At 49.4% G+C, this 18,519-nt stretch overlaps 1 protein-coding gene across 6 annotated transcripts; it reads left to right on the plus strand.

Annotated features, from left to right (window-relative positions):
• Positions 1–4,553: 4,553 nt before the first annotated feature.
• CD300LG (CD300 molecule like family member g) lies at positions 4,554–18,231 on the plus strand. 6 transcript variants are annotated; one of them, XM_019752241.2, is made up of 7 exons: positions 4,556–4,738; positions 5,675–6,007; positions 8,616–8,717; positions 9,462–9,750; positions 10,458–10,570; positions 11,820–11,872; positions 14,198–15,668. In XM_019752241.2, exons 1-7 carry the CDS (start codon positions 4,696–4,698, stop codon positions 14,207–14,209), a joined length of 945 nt encoding a protein of 314 aa, XP_019607800.2. In that variant the 5' UTR covers positions 4,556–4,695; the 3' UTR covers positions 14,210–15,668. The 6 variants fall into 6 exon arrangements, with proteins under 6 accessions (XP_019607801.2, XP_019607800.2, XP_019607805.2 ...); XM_019752243.2 differs by having other exon boundaries at positions 4,557–4,738; positions 9,597–9,750; XM_019752245.2 differs by having other exon boundaries at positions 4,559–4,738; positions 9,669–9,750; positions 14,198–18,231.
• Positions 18,232–18,519: the final 288 nt, after the last annotated feature.

Raw genomic sequence — 18,519 nt, forward strand, 5'->3', positions numbered from 1 at the left:
GCTGCACCTCCCCCCGCCCCCCACTACAGTTAAGATTGTGAACAACAGCTCTCCCTGGAGCTGGGCTGCCAGTGAGTAGCCAGAGGTTGGCGTGAGCTGCCGTGAGCTGCTATGAGCGGCCCACCAACAACTGGCAAACGACTGCCTCAGCTGCGGAGAGCGCAAGGCCCATAATACCAGCACGGGCCAGGGAGCTGTGTCCTACACAACTAGACTGAGAAACAACGGCCTGAACCGGAGTGGGGGTTGGGGGGGTGAAAGAATGGGGCGGGGGGGGGGGGATAATAATAATAATTTGAGGCTTAGGCTGATGCCATTTTCTTCCGGAAAGGATTTTCATTGGTATCTTTAAGATACCTGAGCTGGGGGAGGGGGAGGGAGGCTCTTACCAGATCAGGACTATTTTTATTTCAAGTTCAGAGCTTGAAGTTTCCTGAAGACAACTAAATGACAGGAAGCTGAGCGAAAGCCCATGGTGGCCTGGTTTATTTTCACCTTTCTCCCAAAGTGCGGCCCTTTGGGGTTCTAGCCTAAGGTAATGATATATATCAGATTCCCCAAACTTGGAGGGACCCTAGACTCCTAACTCCTCCCTTTAGCTGCTTCTCCTGAATCAGTAGATGCTCCAAAGGACAAAAGCGCCTTGCCTGCTCAGCTCATCCTTCTGGATTTCTGCATGCAGACCTCGGTTTGGCAATCCCGCATGCTCTTGTTAGCTCTTCTTGCTAGTTGCTTTTTTCTTTCTTAAATAAACTTTATATTGTGGAATAATTTTAGATTAACAGAAAGTCCCTGAATGTCCTTCCCTCTGTCTGCTTTCTCTAACACTAACATCTTATACAACCACGGTCCATTTGTCACAATTAAGAAATTCACATTGGTACATTACTAGTAATGAAACTCCAGGCTCCATTAGTATTTCACTAGTTTTTCCACTAATATTCTTTCTTTGTTCTGGGATCCAATCCAAGATACCATATTGCCTTTAGCCTTCACTGTTTTTGAGAAGATTTTAAAATATATGTCTATTTTACCCAGCTTCTAAGGGAGGAGGGCCCTTATTTCCTGGTCCACCATTACTTCCCTCCCATGTCATTTCACTGTTATTGCTACAAGTTAAAAAAATCCTTAAAACAGTCAACAGAAAAATCTTGAAAGGAGTTTTCAGATTTATATTAGTGGAGGAAGTTAACAATTGAATTTGCAATTGGCTGGGGATGGGGGAGCCTTAGGTAGAAGATGGAATGTGTGTGAGGAAACAAAAGACTGTGCTGGTTCAGGCCATCCCACAGCACCTAACAAACTGCCAAATTCAGTGGCTGAACACATAAAAGTCTGTCTCTTGCTCACATCAGGTCTGCTACAGGTTTGGTAACCGTCAGGGCAGTTTTCTTCCAAGTGCTGACTCAGGGATCCAGGCTCTTTCCAGCTTGTGACTCACCCATCTTTGTTGGGGCGACATCTTCCCCAATCCTGATGTTTCCTTCCATGAGGAGGGAACCCCAGTGGTATAACACCCTTGGTCTGTCTCTATGTCATTTATTTGATTAATGAATTGCAAGGAGAAACAAGACATGTGTCACCCAGCCCTCTTTCTCCTGGGAGCTGGCTCGGCTGCAAAGAGGGTGTGTTTGCGGAACTACTCCATATCTGAGTGTGACATGGACTGCCCCAGCCCCACGGGGGCGGCGAAGTTTTCCAGCATTGCATAAAGTCTGCTTAATTCCGGGCTTCATAATGAGGAAGCCCACTCTCCTACACCAAAACCTTGTTACTACACCTGTATAAACACAACTTACATGACTTACACTTTTATTTTTTCATAGTTTCATTCATTACCTAAGACAGTGTTTCTCAACCCAGGGTAATTTTGCCTCCCAAAGGGAGAGTGGAAATGTCTAGAGACATTTTTGATTGTCACAACTCAGAGGGCAGGGAGGAGACTACCCGTATCTAGTGGTAGAGGCCAGAGATTCTGCTAAACATTCTACGAAGCACAGGACAGCCCGACAAAGAATTATCTGGTCCCAGATGTCACTAGTGCTGCTGTTGAGAAAACCTGATCTAAGGGAAACAAATGACCATCTTAGATCAGCAGAAGTGACAGTCCAAGTGAGTCCAAACCAGAGGAGAACTGGACTAGGATGAGTACTAAGAGGCACCCATCAAGCTCGGCCCTGTTTTGGGCAACAGATTTTGTCTGCCCTACTACTAGGCCTCTCTCAACCCTATCCCGCAGCTGGGACTTAAGTTTCAATCTGAGTTTTCTCAGCTGACTTAGAGTCTCTTTAGGGTTCTCCCTTCTCCTCCCTTCTCCCTTAAGTGAGTCTAAGTTCTGGAGGTCTTTACTTATCATCAGGGCCTAGAGAAGGAAGGGGCACCCTTCATCTTTGTCTGCCCAGGCCAGCATCCACGGGGCTCTCTGGCTTCTTCCTCCCCATGTCTGCTGCCCATCCCCTCATCCCAGCCATGGTGCCTACAGGCATGGCCAAGCCATTACCAGGCACAGGGATGTCACGGAAATGTGAGAAGGCTGCTGCAAGCCCACTGGTCCAGGAGCCCTTTTGCCCCCAATGTTCTCCCATCCTTTGATGGCAGGGCACTTCCCAGTGCTCCAGGTAAGAAGCAGGAGTCAAGTGTCCTCTCCTCTTAGATCCTTAAACCTACCAGGGGAATCTATCCATTGCCCCTCATATACCCTGTGGGGTAGGACCAGGTGCAGGGCCCATGCTAGCCCCTCACCTAGGCCCTCCTCCCTAGCTCTTGCAGTACTTCCGGGCCTGAAGAATCTGTTTCTAACAGAGTCTTTAAACCTGTCTCCCGGTTAGGTGTGGAGATAGGGGGAAGGGGGACTGGAGGGAAAGACCTCACAATACACACGAAGGAAGCAAGGATGACGCATATGACACCCAACACCCTGTACATAAAAATTAAAATTTTGGTAACACTTCTTTTACTCTTATGAAATGCAATTGTAAATAATATGCCTTCTCACACAGTTAATTTTTAAAAATCACAATATAATGCCCGAGCTGTAATAGAAGGAAAAAGGAAAAGGAAAACAACTTGTCACCAAATAACACATATTTCCAAGTGTCAATGGGCAGGCCCCTTGACAACAGAAAAACATAATGAAGTGTCAGATGCTTGCTCCTGCTTATAATAAATAAGTTAGGATTTAAGATAAGAAGATCAGAAATTATTCTGTATAAAGACAAAACAAAAATGAAAGAGCAGAGGTATACTATCAAACCCTAGAATACATATTATTTTAATCTGTGTTTTTAAAACTGCAAAAACCGATTATGTTCTGCAGTCTGTACATGTAATGGGAATGAGGTCCCAGGCTGATATCATGGTTACAGGGTTTTCACTGATATAAACGTCTGTCCTTATCAATTAAATGTCAGCAGTGCCCCCCGATCATTGTGAAATTAAAACATAGCTCCCACATCACCAGAATATCACACACACACACACACAATCTCCCCTCCCACAACCACTGAGTTATGGTTTCAAATTCCAACTATATATATGGAAGTACATATGCCAAAATGTAAACAGTGGTTTTCTAAGGGAGAGGGGAATTACAGGAAGTATTCCCATTCTTTTTTTTTTTTTTTTAACATTTCTGTATTGTGTAAAATTTTGCTTACAACCTGTAAGAACTTTGCAATTAAAAAAAAAAAAAAAGCCGACAGACCTCTTTTGGAAAACGATGTGTCAGGGCTCTCTCTCGTATGCGTGTTTGTTTTGTTCCTTTCAAGGAGGATTCAATTCCTCGGTGGGAAACTGCTAATTCACTTTTTTCGATGGGAAGACAACTCTGTGCAGGGGGAGACGAGCCTTGCAGCTCGGTCTGCAGATGGCTCCCTCTCGGCCCGCCCCTGCAGCTTCCCTCACCCCCGGTGCAACTTGCCTGCACCGCCGCTCGGTGGCCAAAGGGAGGTACTGCGCCCTCCGGGAGGCGATGGAGAAGGAGGGGAAGTGAGCACTGCCAGAGGGGCTCTAACCTCTGTACCACTGACCGCTTCGCAGTCTGGTGAAGCGTATGGGCCTCCTTTCAGAATAATAGTCTTTTAAATATATAAACTACATATGCTTAGAAGAAAACCAATAATATTGAAGTGGTTATCAAAATATTTATAGGTACATAATATAGGAATAAATGTGGTTCTTTATTAGCGCTTTAAATAATCAGTTTTAGTGGCAGGTTAATAATGATTTTCCAAGCAGTGAGGAGAGTACACGGTATTTTGAGCTCTCGGTGACAACCTGATGTGCTAGTACCTGTGAATTTTATTGGTGACAAAGTCACAGGTCCTGGTAATACTTATAATAGACGGAAGATACTACTTACAGGTTAGTGCAAGTCAATATGTAATTCTTTTCCATCCAAATTCATGGACTCGCTGAACTTGACCCACAGACCCCCTGGAGTGTATGCCTGCAAGGGGCACGGGTTTAGGAGAAGCACTGGCGTGGGTTTTCAGGGCGGGGCGTGGGGGGAGGTAAGTGAAGGGAATGGCAGAGGCGTCTCCCTGGGCTGGGCGCCGAGGGGTGACCCGGACGGTCCCTCCCCTCCCTTCCTCATTTTGATCGCTCTCATCTGGAGGACGCTAAAGCCCCTGGCCGGGTGAGGAGTTCCCAGTTCCCGGCGAGTGCTCCCGCGTGTCCGCGTGTCCGGCGCCCACCATGAGACCCCTGGTCCTGCTGTGGAGCTGGCTCGTGCTTCCAGGTGAGATGGAGGCAGGGGGGGTAGTGGAGGGATGTGGGGCTCGGGTCCAACCTCGCCTTTTGGGTCTGCAGAGAGGAACTCCTAAACCTACAGTTCTTATCCCCACCGCGCCTGTGGCTCTTATCATTCCAGGCTTGCCCCCACCCCACTTGCCCTCCGCCTCCTCAGCCCTCAGAGGGGGCTGGCACTTGCTGGTTTTGAAACTCAGAGCCAGGTCTTCTCCCAGACCCGGGGTTCCAGCCTCTTCGTGGCTGAGTGGCTGTGAGAGAAGCTTTTCTTCTCTTGCTTTCATTTTCCTACTCTGCGCCAAGCCTAAAGGCAGACAAGACACCGCCTATACAGTTGCCACATTAAACTCAGCATATATTTCGTAAACTTCTGCTATATCGCTCACAACCTCCCTGAGAGGTAGAGCATTATCCTATTTAATCAATTCGCAGACCTACATTTTTTTTTTTACCTTTTAACATAAAAAATCAGGATGCATCTTATAAGTGATGTCAATTATTCAATTGACGATGTTGTTTTTAGTGGTATATAAAATTATAGTGTATCTCACACATGATAGCATCATAAATTAAATGAACTAGGACATTGTCATCAGTTATAAATGAGAAAACTCAGAAGCCCAGAGAGGTCAAGCAATTTCTCTCCAAAGTCACACAGCTATCAAGTAGCAGTGCTGGGATTCAGACTCCAGGCTGTCTGAATCTAGAGCTTCCCCATCCACAATCTGCTAATACGCCAGGTTTAGGGAAGCAATTATATAGAAATATATATATTTCAACAGCTCTGTCCCAAGGTTCCCTGGTGGGGAAGGGGAGTACCAGCTCTGACAGGGCTGCCCCAGAAAGGGGTGACTGACGAAGACCTCTGGTCTTGACCCTGGTACTTGAATCCAAGGAATTCCACCTTCCACCCTTGCTGTGGTTTCAGGTTATGGAGCCCTGGTGGGCCCGAAGGAGGTCAGAGAATTTGAAGGTGGTACTGTGTCCCTACAATGCACCTACAGGGAAGAGCTGAGGAAAAACAAGAAATACTGGTGCCGGAAGACTGGGCTCTTCCTCCTACGCTGCTCTGACGCTATCTACATAGACGATGGCCAGGAGAAGACAGAGGGCAGGGTGTCCATCCAAGACAGTCCCCAGGAACTCACGTTTCACGTGACCCTGACGAACCTCAGCGTGCAGGACACGGGGAAGTACTGGTGTGGTGTCAAAATGCTGGGCTTGGATGAGACTTTCCTGGTCTCTCTGACAGTCCTTCCAGGTAACAAATGTTTCTCTTTCCCTGGCTGGGGGCCAGGAGATGCAGAGGGGAAGAGGGAAGGGTGGGTAGGTGGTTAGTGGTGGACCCAGTTTTCCCATCACAAAGCAAGGTAATGACTCATGGGGCAGGGTCTCAAGGACTCGGTGAAATCACACAGGTCAAATGTGCACCAGCATTTGGGGCACAGACATTGCCGCATTGAGCCTCAGCTGTTCTTTCACTCTTGCTGCCCAAGGTCACAATCATAGTAGGTGGCAAAGCAGGATTAAACCCAGATCTGTCCAATTCCAGGCTCAGTTGCTCTGTGTCCAAATGTGGGAGAGATTGTCATGGGCGAGGGACAAGATGGACACAGAATACAAAAGACTCCCCCCCTCCCTGGAGTCAAGAGAGGTTCCTGAGGATGACTCAGGCGGGGCCCTAGTCACAACATCCGAGGCTCACTCCGCAGCATCGCCTAAGCCATGGCCACACTGGTCTCACCTGCCAGTGGCCTCAGCTCTCCCTTCTCACCTCCTCTTCCCCTGATCTTGAAGTCCTGAGAACAGGTATGAGGAGTGCAGAGGAGTTTGTTGAGCTCGGGGATCTTAGGGGGCTGAGGGTGGAGCCATGGGGCTCTGGCTGGGGAGGGAGGACCTCTCTGGGTGCCCAGAATCCCACCTGGACCAGCTGAGCCAAGGAGAAAGAATCCAGGGAGAGCCCAGGAGAGTGGCCAACCCATGTGCAGGTCAGTAAGGGTGACGTAGGTCTTTGTATCCCATTTCACAGATGGGAGACTGAGGCTCCAAGAGATAAAATGATTTGCCCAGGGTCTCATAGTAGGAAGTGGTGGAGCCAGGATCCAAAAGTAGGTCATTTCTGGCTTTGGCGTTGGCTCTTAACTTCTCCTGGCCCCAGAGCTGGGACCCATTCCCATCCCCAGGCCCATCCCCACAGCTAGATCCCCATCTTCCATGGGTCTTTATTTTAATTCAAAGAAATAAACATAAACTCACCAAATAATAACAGCAGCATCAAAACCACATTGAACCAAATCACATTGTTTACAAGATTCTCTGATCTCTACATACCAATCCTTATCAACCATCAGACGTCATTTTTACCTGGTGGTGATCAATTTTACCTATATTTGAGGCTCTCCTGTTTTCATTCCTACTCTCATTTATAATAATTTATTTGTGTATAATATATGCATCATTATATTATCCTCCTGTATCAGACCTTGTTGGCCTCTCTCTGATGACAGTTGGGATATTGAAAATAAAGAAGACAAATGGCAGCAATGTGCTGGTGCATGTTTAACAACTGGCTGGAGAAGCCCTGATTTGTAGTGTTTGCCAATTTCTGTGGCGTAAATGCCTCTGCTACCAATTTCCAGCCACCAACAGTTTAATAACCGGCTCACAAAATTCCTGAAAAGTCAAGAATTGGCTCTCATGGAGCCAGTGTGAGCTGTCTCAGCTCATACTAAGTATGGCGAAGCATTAGAAGAATTTCTAGGAAGGTCAGGACAAGACAAGAGTGCCCAGTATCATTTCTTTTCTCCATCATTGCCTAGAGGCCCGAGGCAATGAAATATGACAGGATTGAGAAATATAAATACTGGAGAGAAAAAGAAAAATAGTCTTTATGTGCAGAAGACTTGATCATTTGATCAGAAAAGTTGGAGAAAAACTGACCTAGTGTTAGAATAGAGGGTGGTGGGGATAGGGAGAGAATCCAGGATGGTATGTAAGTCAGAAAGGAGGCAACTGATGGACCTGGGGAATTGGGGAGCTCAGTGGCTCCTGGGGGTTTGACCACACTCGGTTTATACCCACTGTGCTGAGCAGGGGTTGGTATTTTGCCCTTGAGGGATCCCATCCTAGTGGGGAAACCCATAAACAAGTTATTACCACATAATTGAGTATTAGTTCCACTGGCAATGTGCACAGGGTACTGTGGGTACACAAAGGAAAAAGGATTTGCACCTTCCGGGGTAGGTGTTATGGAGTTGACTTTTGAGCCAGCACTTGAAGGACAGAAAGAAGTGTGTTAGGCAGAGATGGAAAGAAAATGCATGGCACACAGTGGAACACGTCAAAGGCGTGGAGGCAGGCAGGAGGCTCGTTTCAAAGGCACTAGAGGGCAACTCTGTACGGCTGGCTCATGGGATGGAGAAGAGATGAAGCTGGCAAGGTGGGCTGAAGTCTGAGTTTAAAAGACCTTGAAAGGCACGAGAAAAAGTTTGAACTTCCGCTTATGGGCAGTGGGGAGCCATTGACTGTCCTGAAGCAGGGAGTGATGGGATCCAATATATAGTTTAGGGATAAAACTGACATCGGTGTGAAGGGTGGCATGGAAAGGGTAGGCTGGTGGGCAGTTGGGGGACAAGGGAAGCTGAAGGTCTAAGCCAAGAGGGAGCCAAGGGGACTGCAGGAAGGGAAGGCCAGTGATATGCTGGAATCTACCATCCATTTCTCCCTAGCAGCCGAGGAAGAAGATGGCGGTACTCTGAGGGGAAGTGGGGGGTGGGGGTGGGAAAGCTGCTGGCTGCTCCCAAGGCAGGAAATCTGGCTCAAAGCAGTGATCCTTGCCTCCCTGAGACCAGCCTCTCCCTTTCCCCTAGGTCCCTGCTGTTCTCCCTTCCCCACTCCTCCTTTCCAGCCTCTTGCTACAACAAGCCTCCAGTCCACCACCAATGCTTGGCAAACTCAGCTCCCAGAATTGAGTGAGTGTGTGGTTTTTCTGCCTCTCCTCCACCCCTTTGCAAAGAAACATCCAGTAAGAGCCTGCCTGGTGCCAGACACTGCATTTTATGACCCCCCACAGCCCGGGAGCCGGATAGTCAGCTAAAGGCTCAGCAGGATTAGGTCACACAGGAAGCTGCAAAGCCAGGAAGTGGACATTGCCTGACCCCACACAGCTCAGATCTGTGTGCTCCACCTAGGGTCCGAGGGGTGAGCAGGAGACGCTGGGCCTTTGGCCCTGACCTCTGAACCTGTCCCTTCCACCCTGCCCTGTTGACCCCATAGCTATTGAAAGAGACCGAGGCCTACTGAGGCATAGGTGCTGGGGGTGGGCATGTGATGCTATGAGGACTTTCAGGTGAGGGCAGAGGTGACAGTTGGCCAGGACTATAGGGGCAGGGCAGGAAGGTATCTACTGAGGGGTCACTGGAATGGGTCATGGATGTGGGGATGAGGGTGTGCCCCTCCCCACAGACAACAGGCTTCAGGCACAAAAAGGGGCTGAAAACTGTAAACAAATATGGGGCATGCCTGTGATATGGCCTGCTTTCTCAAAACGGCTTCACCTAGGCCTCTGTTTGCTTCCTGGAATATCCTTTACCTAGGGATGTTCTGAGAAACTGGTCCCAGGGAGGGTAGAGGTTAGAGGTCAAGGGTCAGAGGTCTGGGGAAGCTAGGATTCCAGCGTCAGGAAAGGTGCTGAGACATTGCTTTTGGACTTGTAGCTTCTCCTGGTCTCCACTCGACAGTCACCGCAACCAAGCAGGGGAAGACAGAGGCTGAGGCCTTTCCGTTCCCAGAGACATCCCCATATGAGCATGCAGGAAACTCTCTATACACAGGAACCTCTCCATATGCAGGGTCCTCTCCTCACGCAGCGACCTCTCCAAATGAAGAGACCTCTCCTCACAAAGCAACCTCTCCTCATGCAGGGACCTCCAGCCCAGCACCATATCTGAATGCCACCTCAACAGAGGACAACAGACTTACCACCAGCAGCAGGTCCAAGTCTAGGTGAGCTCCAGAATACCAAGGTCACCTGTCAGGCCATCACCAAACCATAAAGGGCCTCTGTGCAAATAAGAACCGAACACTCCCTCCTCCAGGAGAGCAGCCTCTTGTCATAGCTGCAGCTAGAGGCACCTAGGGCAGGTTCAGCCCCCATTCCACCCCTCAGCAGGGCCCTTGAGCAGTGAACAACCTACACTCCAGGGGCCAGCAGCCCTGTTGCTGTGGACATGCAGGCCCATTCAAGGTGAAGGGTCCACTGGGGCCCTAGTCCCCACAGAGGACTCTCTCCAGGGGACAGCCCCCCCCCCCCCAGGGGACAACCACCCCAGGCCAATAGTTTTTTCCTGTACACTTTGAACTGGGCCCCACGCCAAGCATGAGAATATGGAACCCAAAACAATTTGTTTTCTTATCCAACTGGAGTCCTAGCCTGAAGGATTGCTTCTTGGGGGTTTATATGTAACTGCAGTCAATTACTGCCATCCACGTAACTGTGGGCAAGTGCAGACCCAGCTGAAAGTGTCTCCTGGGGTTGGCGGTGGGGGCTGGGGTCCTTTCCATTGGGACTGACCAGATGTTTGGTCCCTGGTGCCCTCTGACCTCCTTGGGAAAAACAAGGGACATGGCTGGGACTCAAAACAAAGCCGTGGTGCACACCATGCCATTGATATCTGGTGACAGCCATTGGCCACCTTCTGTCTGGCCCACAGGACGTCCCGCTCAGTGGTCCGAATCTTGGCGCCCGTGCTGGTGCTGCTGACCCTTCTGCTGGCCACAGGCCTGGCTGCCCTCGGCCGGTACATGCTCCAGTGCAGGAAGAAAGGTGAGCAAAGGTAGACTGAAGTGGTTGGGAGGCTCTCGGCTGGGAACCTCACTGAGACCTGCAGTCCTCCCACCACCGCAGAGAGACCTTGGGGCTCAGTGTGTCTGTCTGAGATATGGGTATCAGGAGTCCTGCTCCTCCCTTTTGAGGGAAACACAGGGCCATCAATAGTAGAAAAAAGTAATTCAAATGGGGCAGTGGGAGAATGGGGGCTCTTGGCTTGCTCATGGCTGTCCGAGCTCATCAGTCACTTCTCTCTCTAATCGATCCCAGCAAATCCATGTCCAATCTCTTGTGTCAGGACTGACTACAGGGTGAAAGGCAAGGCTGAGCACTTGAATTTGAGCATAGCAGACATTGTGGCTCCACACCTGCCCCTGGGTCTCCAGAGTTGCTCAGCTTGTTTCGAGGCTTGGCTTCAAATCCCAGCGCTGCCACATTTTAGCTATGTAACCCTGCACAAGTCACCTAAGTTCCCTGAGCTCTGGCTTCTTCAGGTCACAGATATATGTCCAACAGAAATAGAATACAAGCCACATCTGTGGTTTAAAAATCTCTGATAATCATATGAAAAGAAGTAAAAAGAAATTAGTGAAGTTCATTTTAACTATATACTTCATTTAACACGATATAATTAAAACATGTGTTTGCATAGCCAGGAAGCAGTGGAGCCAGGAAGATGTGTGGGAAAACACTTTGCAAATTGGCAATGTTGTCCCTGCGCACTTATCCGTGGGGACACCCTGGACCTGCCTCCCAACTCCTCCCTGTGTGGCCCCAGGAAGAAATGTCAGCTTTGCCCATGTCCCCAGGTCCCCTCAGAGGAGTTGGGGCGGAGCACACAGTGTGGGAGCATTTCTGGTCACAACCTCAGAGCCTCTTGCCTCTCAAATTGTGGTCTCCAGTGACATAGTGGCCATGACATCGCTTGGGAGTCTGTTAGAAATACAGACTCTCAGGCCCCAACGTACTGAATTAGAATCTGCATTTAACTAAAATTTCTCAGGGACCTTTACACACACTGAGGCTTAAGGAGCAACACAGAATTGCTTCCCCAGCTGGTTTCTGGCCCAAATGGAGAGAATTTCCATGTACTGATCTCAAAAGGCCATTGCCAAGGGGTTGAGCTGGAAGGGGCTTCTCTGCCCAACCTGCCTGCCCTGCTTAGTGGTGCAAGGGGACCAGTCCACCTGTGTGAGCAGCTGCAGGCTACTCCTGACTTCAAGGTGCTTCTCCTGGTCTCTTTCAGCTCAACAGGCCATGCAGACACAGAGGAACGAGAAGGTCTACCTTTCACACTTGGTAAGAAAGGAGGCAGGCCAAAACCCAAGCTAAGACCCCAGACCCCTCGGGGCTGGAATTCAGGATACCTGGGCCCCACCTCTGCATCTCCCTGTCTGATGTTCCATGGCTGACCTCGAGGCAGGGATCACTTCCTGCTTTACACTTCCCACACCCAGGTAATCGGAGAGACCAGCTCTCTGGCTGTGAGCTGACAGACTGCCCCTCCTCACCCTGACTTCCCTCCAGGGGCCAGGCAGGGCTCTTCCCCAGGCCCAGCACCCTCTTCCCAACCCCCTTTAGAATCAGAGAACATCAGAGCCGGATCCAGAGAGGGCCTTTGAGATCATCTAGTTCAGCCTTCCTCTAAGTTTGGTGTAAACCTTCTTTCCGAATACCTGGGGTTGGAGGGTGGTCAGGGGTGGGAGGTGTTAGAAATACACTATCCCAAATGAAACCTCAGGGTGAAGCCCAGGAACGTGAATTTTAAGCACCGCCCCCACCCCTCCCCACCAGGATTCTGACAGCACAGCAGATTATGACAACTATAGACTCTAGACTGCTTTTGCAGAAGAGGAAACGGAAGCCCAGAGAGGGTAAAAATCTTGCCTAAGATCATACAGCAGGTCGTGGCCCAAATAGAAAGCAGCAAGAGATATGTACTCCCATCTCCAGTCTTTCCAGAACACTAATGTTTTCTCTGAGCTTTCCTTGCCAGGCTGAGGGTGGTGCCCTGGGGCCAGGGGGCAGAGGGCCCATCTTCCTGGAGAAGGGAACTTGCCCTGAGGCTACCTGCTGCAAGGCCCTTCCCGATACCTGCAAAAAAGAGACCATCCCATCCCACACCAGCACTCCTATTTTATGAGGAAAGGACTATAGACTCACGGATTCAGGAAACTGAAGCCACCTGCCTCACTCACCCCCCCACCCCCCCACCCGGCCTCTCCTTCCTCAGCTGTTTACTGAGATGCCTTCACTCCGATTCCCTTGGACATGGGGGCAGGAAAGGGGTTGCTGTCGCCTTCTTTCCTGGCGCCAGTGAGGACAAAAGCCTCAGGTCCTATCTCTCTAGGGAGGGGCAGGGGCGGGAATAGGGTATTGGGCTTGGCTTAGGAAGCAGCTGTTGTCTCAGGAAGCTCTTCAAGGCCAAAGGTGGCAGAAAAGAGTGAGGGAAAGGTCCCGGAGACAGATGGGGAGAGAGGATCTGCCACTGGCCACCTTCAGGGCCCAGCCTCCTGGCTGTTTACCCTGGGGCTCAACCCCACCAACTCCAGAAGAGGGCCTGGGGTAGGAAGGAGAACTGGAAGGTCTGTTGCTCAACTTCCTGCCTGAGCTCCTGCTGGTGTGGGATGGGACAGGAAAGGGCCCAAGGCCAGCAGTCAGAGGGGATGCGGGTGGAGCGGCCCCTTGTTGGGGGAAGGATGGAACAGGGTCTCCCGAGAGGGTCAGAGGCAAGACTCTGTGAACATAACCGGTTGAGAGCTTTTGCTCTTTTTTGGTTTCTCTGTAGTTTTCAGCCGAGTCTGGAAGTGAAATCGAAAGGGTTTGGGTGTTCTTTGCCCACCTTCAGGTCAAAGACAAAAGACGACACTCTAATTACTCTGCCAGAGAGCCCCAGGGGGTGTAAAAACTCAGAGGGAAATGTTAGGGGTCAGATCAGCATTTTCCTTCCCAAGAGTGTGGGGACTAAAAAAAATTAGCCCCTCCATCTCCGAGTTCTTCTAGCAGGGCTAATACTCATATTAATAGATAGCTTAAAGGGAGAAAAATCAAATGTTTAAATACACGCTCATGGGGAATTCACATAGGCATGAAAATTCCAAAAACAGCAACATTGGGTATATAAGACATTTGAGACAAAGGAGAAAAAGGGAGGACAGGGTATTAGATTTCAGAAGTTAGAATGGGTGATTTACAGGTAGTTGCCAGAAGAGTGAAACATACTGTGGCAGGAAAAATTCTTGCTGGGCAACTCAGGCAATGGGGACACGGGTTATCTAGGTTAGCTAGGTAACAGGCGTGGAGTCATCCTGGCTAAATGCTACGGTGAAAAATCTTAAGGTGATTAAGCCAAGTCTTCCTCCTAAGGCAGTTTATTTGTCTGAATCTCTTGGGCCGGCAAGGGGGGAGGGCCAAAGGTTCTTTCTGAGTCTTATTTCTTAATAAACAGCTTAAAATCAATATCCCAAAAAGGGGTGGCAAAATTTGGTTCCCTTCAAGAGCGACTGCCGAAAGTGCTCCTTTTACTCTTTTCTTGAACACCTACTATGTGCCAGGGGCTTTACGTACATCATGAAATCTTTGTAACTCCTGCACAGCTAAGGTCTTATTCCCCTCTTCTTACAGAATCAGAAATAGAGGCTCAGAGAGGACAAGTAAGCTTCCCACAGCAACCCAGCCTGAAAGAGGCAGAACTGGCAAAACCAATCGTGGTCTGTAGGGCTGGCTGCTACACCGTGCCTCTCCGCCACCCCACACTGAAGTACAAGTGGTTGAAGAAAGGAGCCAACTCCAAGCCCGACACTCTTCCCCCAAAATCAGGACAAAGCACCATCCTTGATCCATGAACACAGGATGGTCATGGACCCTGAATCCTGGAATAGCCCAACTGGGAGTGCTGGGATTAGGTCAGAACTTTACTGTCGAGTGCCTAAAAGCAGAGGCTCTTCCTATATATCTTGTATATTCTAGAACCCAGAAAATGCCCCTGCACCTGCTGGAACAGGCTGCTTGTCCAATGAGAGATGGAGACCTGCACCAGATGTGGGACAGTGGTCCTGGCTATTGCTTACGTGTATAGTTTGAGCTCTGCCTCATGAGGTTCTTTCCTCAAATTCAGTCACCCTTGAGTAGGGGACACTTGTGTGGCTGTTGGTTGTCAGAGGTCAGTAGTGGCTGGGCTTTGACCCAATCATAAAGCTGTTAACATGGGATTAATGGGAAATGGACCTGAGTCCGTTCAGGAGTTTTCTGGTTAATCCCAGCTCTGCCATGGCCTCATGACAGGCAGGGCTGGAGGGACAAGGGCCATGAGTGACAGCGCTTGTGAAATCTCCTTTCCCCTTCTCCTATTCCCTGTACCCTCAGACATTCACCCCTGTCCATACCCTGCAGCTAGGGTATTGAAAAAAGCAGGGGGTCCAGTGAGTAGACCGGGACATGGAGACAGAGAAGTGTATGACATGCTCTGCCAGGATAATACAGTAAAAGAGCTTGGGTCTGAGGTCAAATGGTCACAAGCTCAGTCACTCGCCAGTTGTGTGATGCTGGCAAGTTACGTCACCTGTCTGAACCTTGGTTTTCGCATCTGACAGGGTTGTAGTTAGGAAAGAGTGAGATGAGACACCCCATAGGTGTCCAGAAAATGGTAGCTCCTTTCTTCTAGCTGCTTCCTACGCCAAGCCCATGGGACTCGCTGGCCAGGGTACCTCAGGTCAGCTCTGCCCTTGGGAGACTTGGCTGAGGTCCTGGGTGGCTTCTGCCTGTGCTCTGCCCAACTGTTAGGACAAGGGAGTGGGAAGTGGAGGGACCTGGCATCCCAACCTGAGGATCCATGGTGGCAGCAGGGTCTGGGACAGGAGATGGGCTTCCCCACTCACTCTGGACCACCCACCTCTCTTCCCTGGGCCTCGGTTTCCTCGTCTGATCAGGGAGGGCTTACTCACACTGATAATCTCTGAAGATTCTTCCTGTGCTTTTTGTTTTTCGGTGAATCTTTTAGGTGCCCAACTTTGCTCTTTCTATTACAAAGAATGTGCAGCCTACAAATTCTTTCTGCTTAAAGGCTAGAATAATGATGAAAACGAATTAATCATTCCAGGAGTCCCCAGTTGTTGAATGATAAAACACTATCATTGATTTTCATTATAACCCTGAGGGAAAAATTCTTATCCCCATTTTATAGCTGAGGAAACTGAGACTCAGAGCGGTTAGGTGGCTTGCCTATGGTCACACTGAGACACAGGAAATTGGACCCCAAAACTGACTCCACACCAGCGTTCTTCCCCTTTCTCACCCCTCCTGCCTTTCCCTTCTCTGCCTGGGCTCACAGACCATCCCTGCTGCCAAGAACAGCCTGTTCTGACTGAGTCTTTGTTTTAGCCTCTGGGGAATGGCCTGGTCCCGGAATACGCGGTCATCAACCTCGCAGCACCCACAGGGCCTCGTGCCAGCCTGAAGTCCTCCGCCAGCCCCTACACGGACATCCAGTGCCTAAGCCAGGTGCAGACAGAAGGCTCTGGCTCCTCTCTGACAGTGCAAGGAAGTGGGGGCGGGTTCTTTGCTCAGCATCCACTCCCCCACACTCACCCACCTAACCCCTCGTAATCACAGGTGTTGGCCATTTGGGATCCAGGACTCTTGACTTTACAACCTCCTTTCCCCCATCCAGAAAATTCTCAAATAGTTTGTTGGGAATTACAGCTTAAAGAGCTCTGGGCTGGTAGGATTCCAACATCTAAAGACAGAATGTGGCCTAAGCCATGAGTATGCTCCTTCAGGGAATGTATGGATGGAGGGTGGAGAGGTGAATCAAAGCCTGAGAATCCTGGAGAGGAGAAGCTGTTAGTTCCTGCGCCCCTTAGATGGACAGAGACCTGGAAATGTGAAAAAGCTGGGGTGGACCCAGCAGCTACCTGGAGACACCCCGCAGCTGGGCTCTGCTTTCAACCCCCAATATTGTCCTTACAGACTTCAGAGGAAGAGGAAGCCTCTTTCCAGGACCCTGAGCGTGACATGAGCCCAGGGCCTCCCCCTCACGTGTCTGAGGAGCTCAGCCTCTCCAAGTTCATTGCAGTCTAGCCACAGAGCCCCTCGAGACCAGGCTTGCTGTGAATCTGAGTGACTGGATTTCCATTCATTTGAGTAAGCTTTCTGGCTTTCACCTTGGCTTCAGAGTTCACCTGCTAGACTCCAGGGCGCCTCCCACCTTCCCCAGGCTCTCTTCCTGCGTCCCTCAGCCTGACCTGGAAGCCTCTGTCAGCCTGCAGTGGTAGCCTCCTCGTTTCAACTGAGACTGGGACCTTCCCAATATGTTCACATCCCTGGGCAGGGCATGTAGCCGCTGGGCCCTCACCAGGGCCAGGCAGGGCTGAGGAGATCTGGCCTGGGTTCGTATCTGCTAGAGGCAATCCCCTGGGCCTGGGTGCCCAGCAATAGGCCTCTGTCTTTCCCCGCCAAACCCCACCTGCCCCGCCCTTCCTTCCAATCTCAAATTCAGCACCACTTTCTCCTGCATAAGGTGGAGAGAGGAGGAAACATGCTGGGGTTAGATTCTGATTTCCCAGCTCGGCTGTGACCCACCTGTATCCTAGTCCTTCAGGAAGCTTGTTAAAAATGTGATTCCTGGGCTCTACCAAGACCTACCAAAACCATTTCTGGGGCTGGGCCTAGGAATCTGCATGTCTCATAAGTGCCTGGTGATTCTAATACTCAAGTTGGAAAACCAGTGGGCCTATTGAACTCTCAGGTCCCTCCAGTTTAGAGTCTACATTTGGAGTATGGAGTGTTCCACCTGCCCCTGTAGGCGCTGCTCTGCCCCTAACACCGTGACCCAGCTGGGGCCTTTTCTGGGCCTGCCTGAATCCTGGCCCAGGGCAGGGCACACTGGAAGGCAAGGAGAAGTTGCCTTTCAGATCTCCTCCCAGCCCGGCTTTCATTCCAGGTTTTGGAAGGAGGGTGGAAAGAAAAGCTCGGCTCCTTCCTTGTCAAGAAAGGGTTAATTGCCTCTGGGTTCTGGTGGCTGGGGGTGGATGGGGTGGAGAAAACCACAGGTGCAAGTGTGTGTCTAAAATGTAAGAGGAAGGGGATAGAGTAAGAAACTAATGGGAACCTCAAGGTGACCCTAAGTCTGGCCCCCTGGAGAGGGGTAGGGTGGGGAGGTGGGTGGGGTGGTAGAACTATTTTTTTCTTTTTTTATGTTCTTTAAAAAGTGAAATGGGTCAAATATATGGTGATGGAAGGAGAACTGACTCTGGGTGGTGAACACACAATGGGATTTATAGATGATGTAATACAGAATTGTACACCTGAAATCTATGTAATTTTACTAACAATTGTCACCCCAATAAATTTAAAAAAAAAAGTGAAATGGGGGGTTTCCCAGTATACAAAATTCAGAAAGATGAAGGGAAAAAGAAAAGAAGTCACCCATAGTCTTACCACTACCCAGAGACCATCATTGTTGCATTTTGCTGTATTTCCTTCCACTCTTTTTTTCTCCACATCATTTGCTGATGTTCTTTTACAAAGTATTTTGTATATACTGGTACAACTTCATATCCTGCTTTTCCCACTTAGTTAATATATCGTAAGCATTTCTCCGTGTTTTTACAAACCTTTTATAAATAAAATGTTTATCAGCTGTGTACTTTTCATCATTATCAGTATGCTTCAAATTATTTGTTCTCTCACTAGATATTTTCTATTTTTGCTTTATAAATAACAACGTGGTGAATCTTTGAATAAGGCTTTATCTGCAGAAATTTCCTTACGGATTTTCGTATGTGGAAGTGCCAGGTCATAGGTTGTGAACATCGCAGAAGTTCACTGAAGTTACTGATACCCATTGCTAAACAGCTGACAAAAGAAAAATTCTGAGATGTTCTAAATGAAATTACAGCAGGCCGGAGAGTGAGAGAGACAGGAATAATTAACCAATTAATTATTTT

This window comes from Rhinolophus sinicus, linkage group LG15 (assembly GCF_036562045.2).
Source record: "Rhinolophus sinicus isolate RSC01 linkage group LG15, ASM3656204v1, whole genome shotgun sequence".
NCBI classification, from domain to species: domain Eukaryota; kingdom Metazoa; phylum Chordata; class Mammalia; order Chiroptera; family Rhinolophidae; genus Rhinolophus; species Rhinolophus sinicus.

Coding starts and splice junctions, on each gene's coding strand:
- CD300LG (XM_019752241.2), top strand. CDS start 4,696: ATGAGACCCCTGGTCCTGCTGTGGAGCTGGCTCGTGCTTCCAG. Junction 4,739..5,674: donor GAGCTGGCTCGTGCTTCCAG/GTGAGATGGAGG, acceptor CTGTGGTTTCAG/GTTATGGAGCCCTGGTGGGC. Junction 10,571..11,819: donor GCTCCAGTGCAGGAAGAAAG/GTGAGCAAAGGT, acceptor GGTCTCTTTCAG/CTCAACAGGCCATGCAGACA.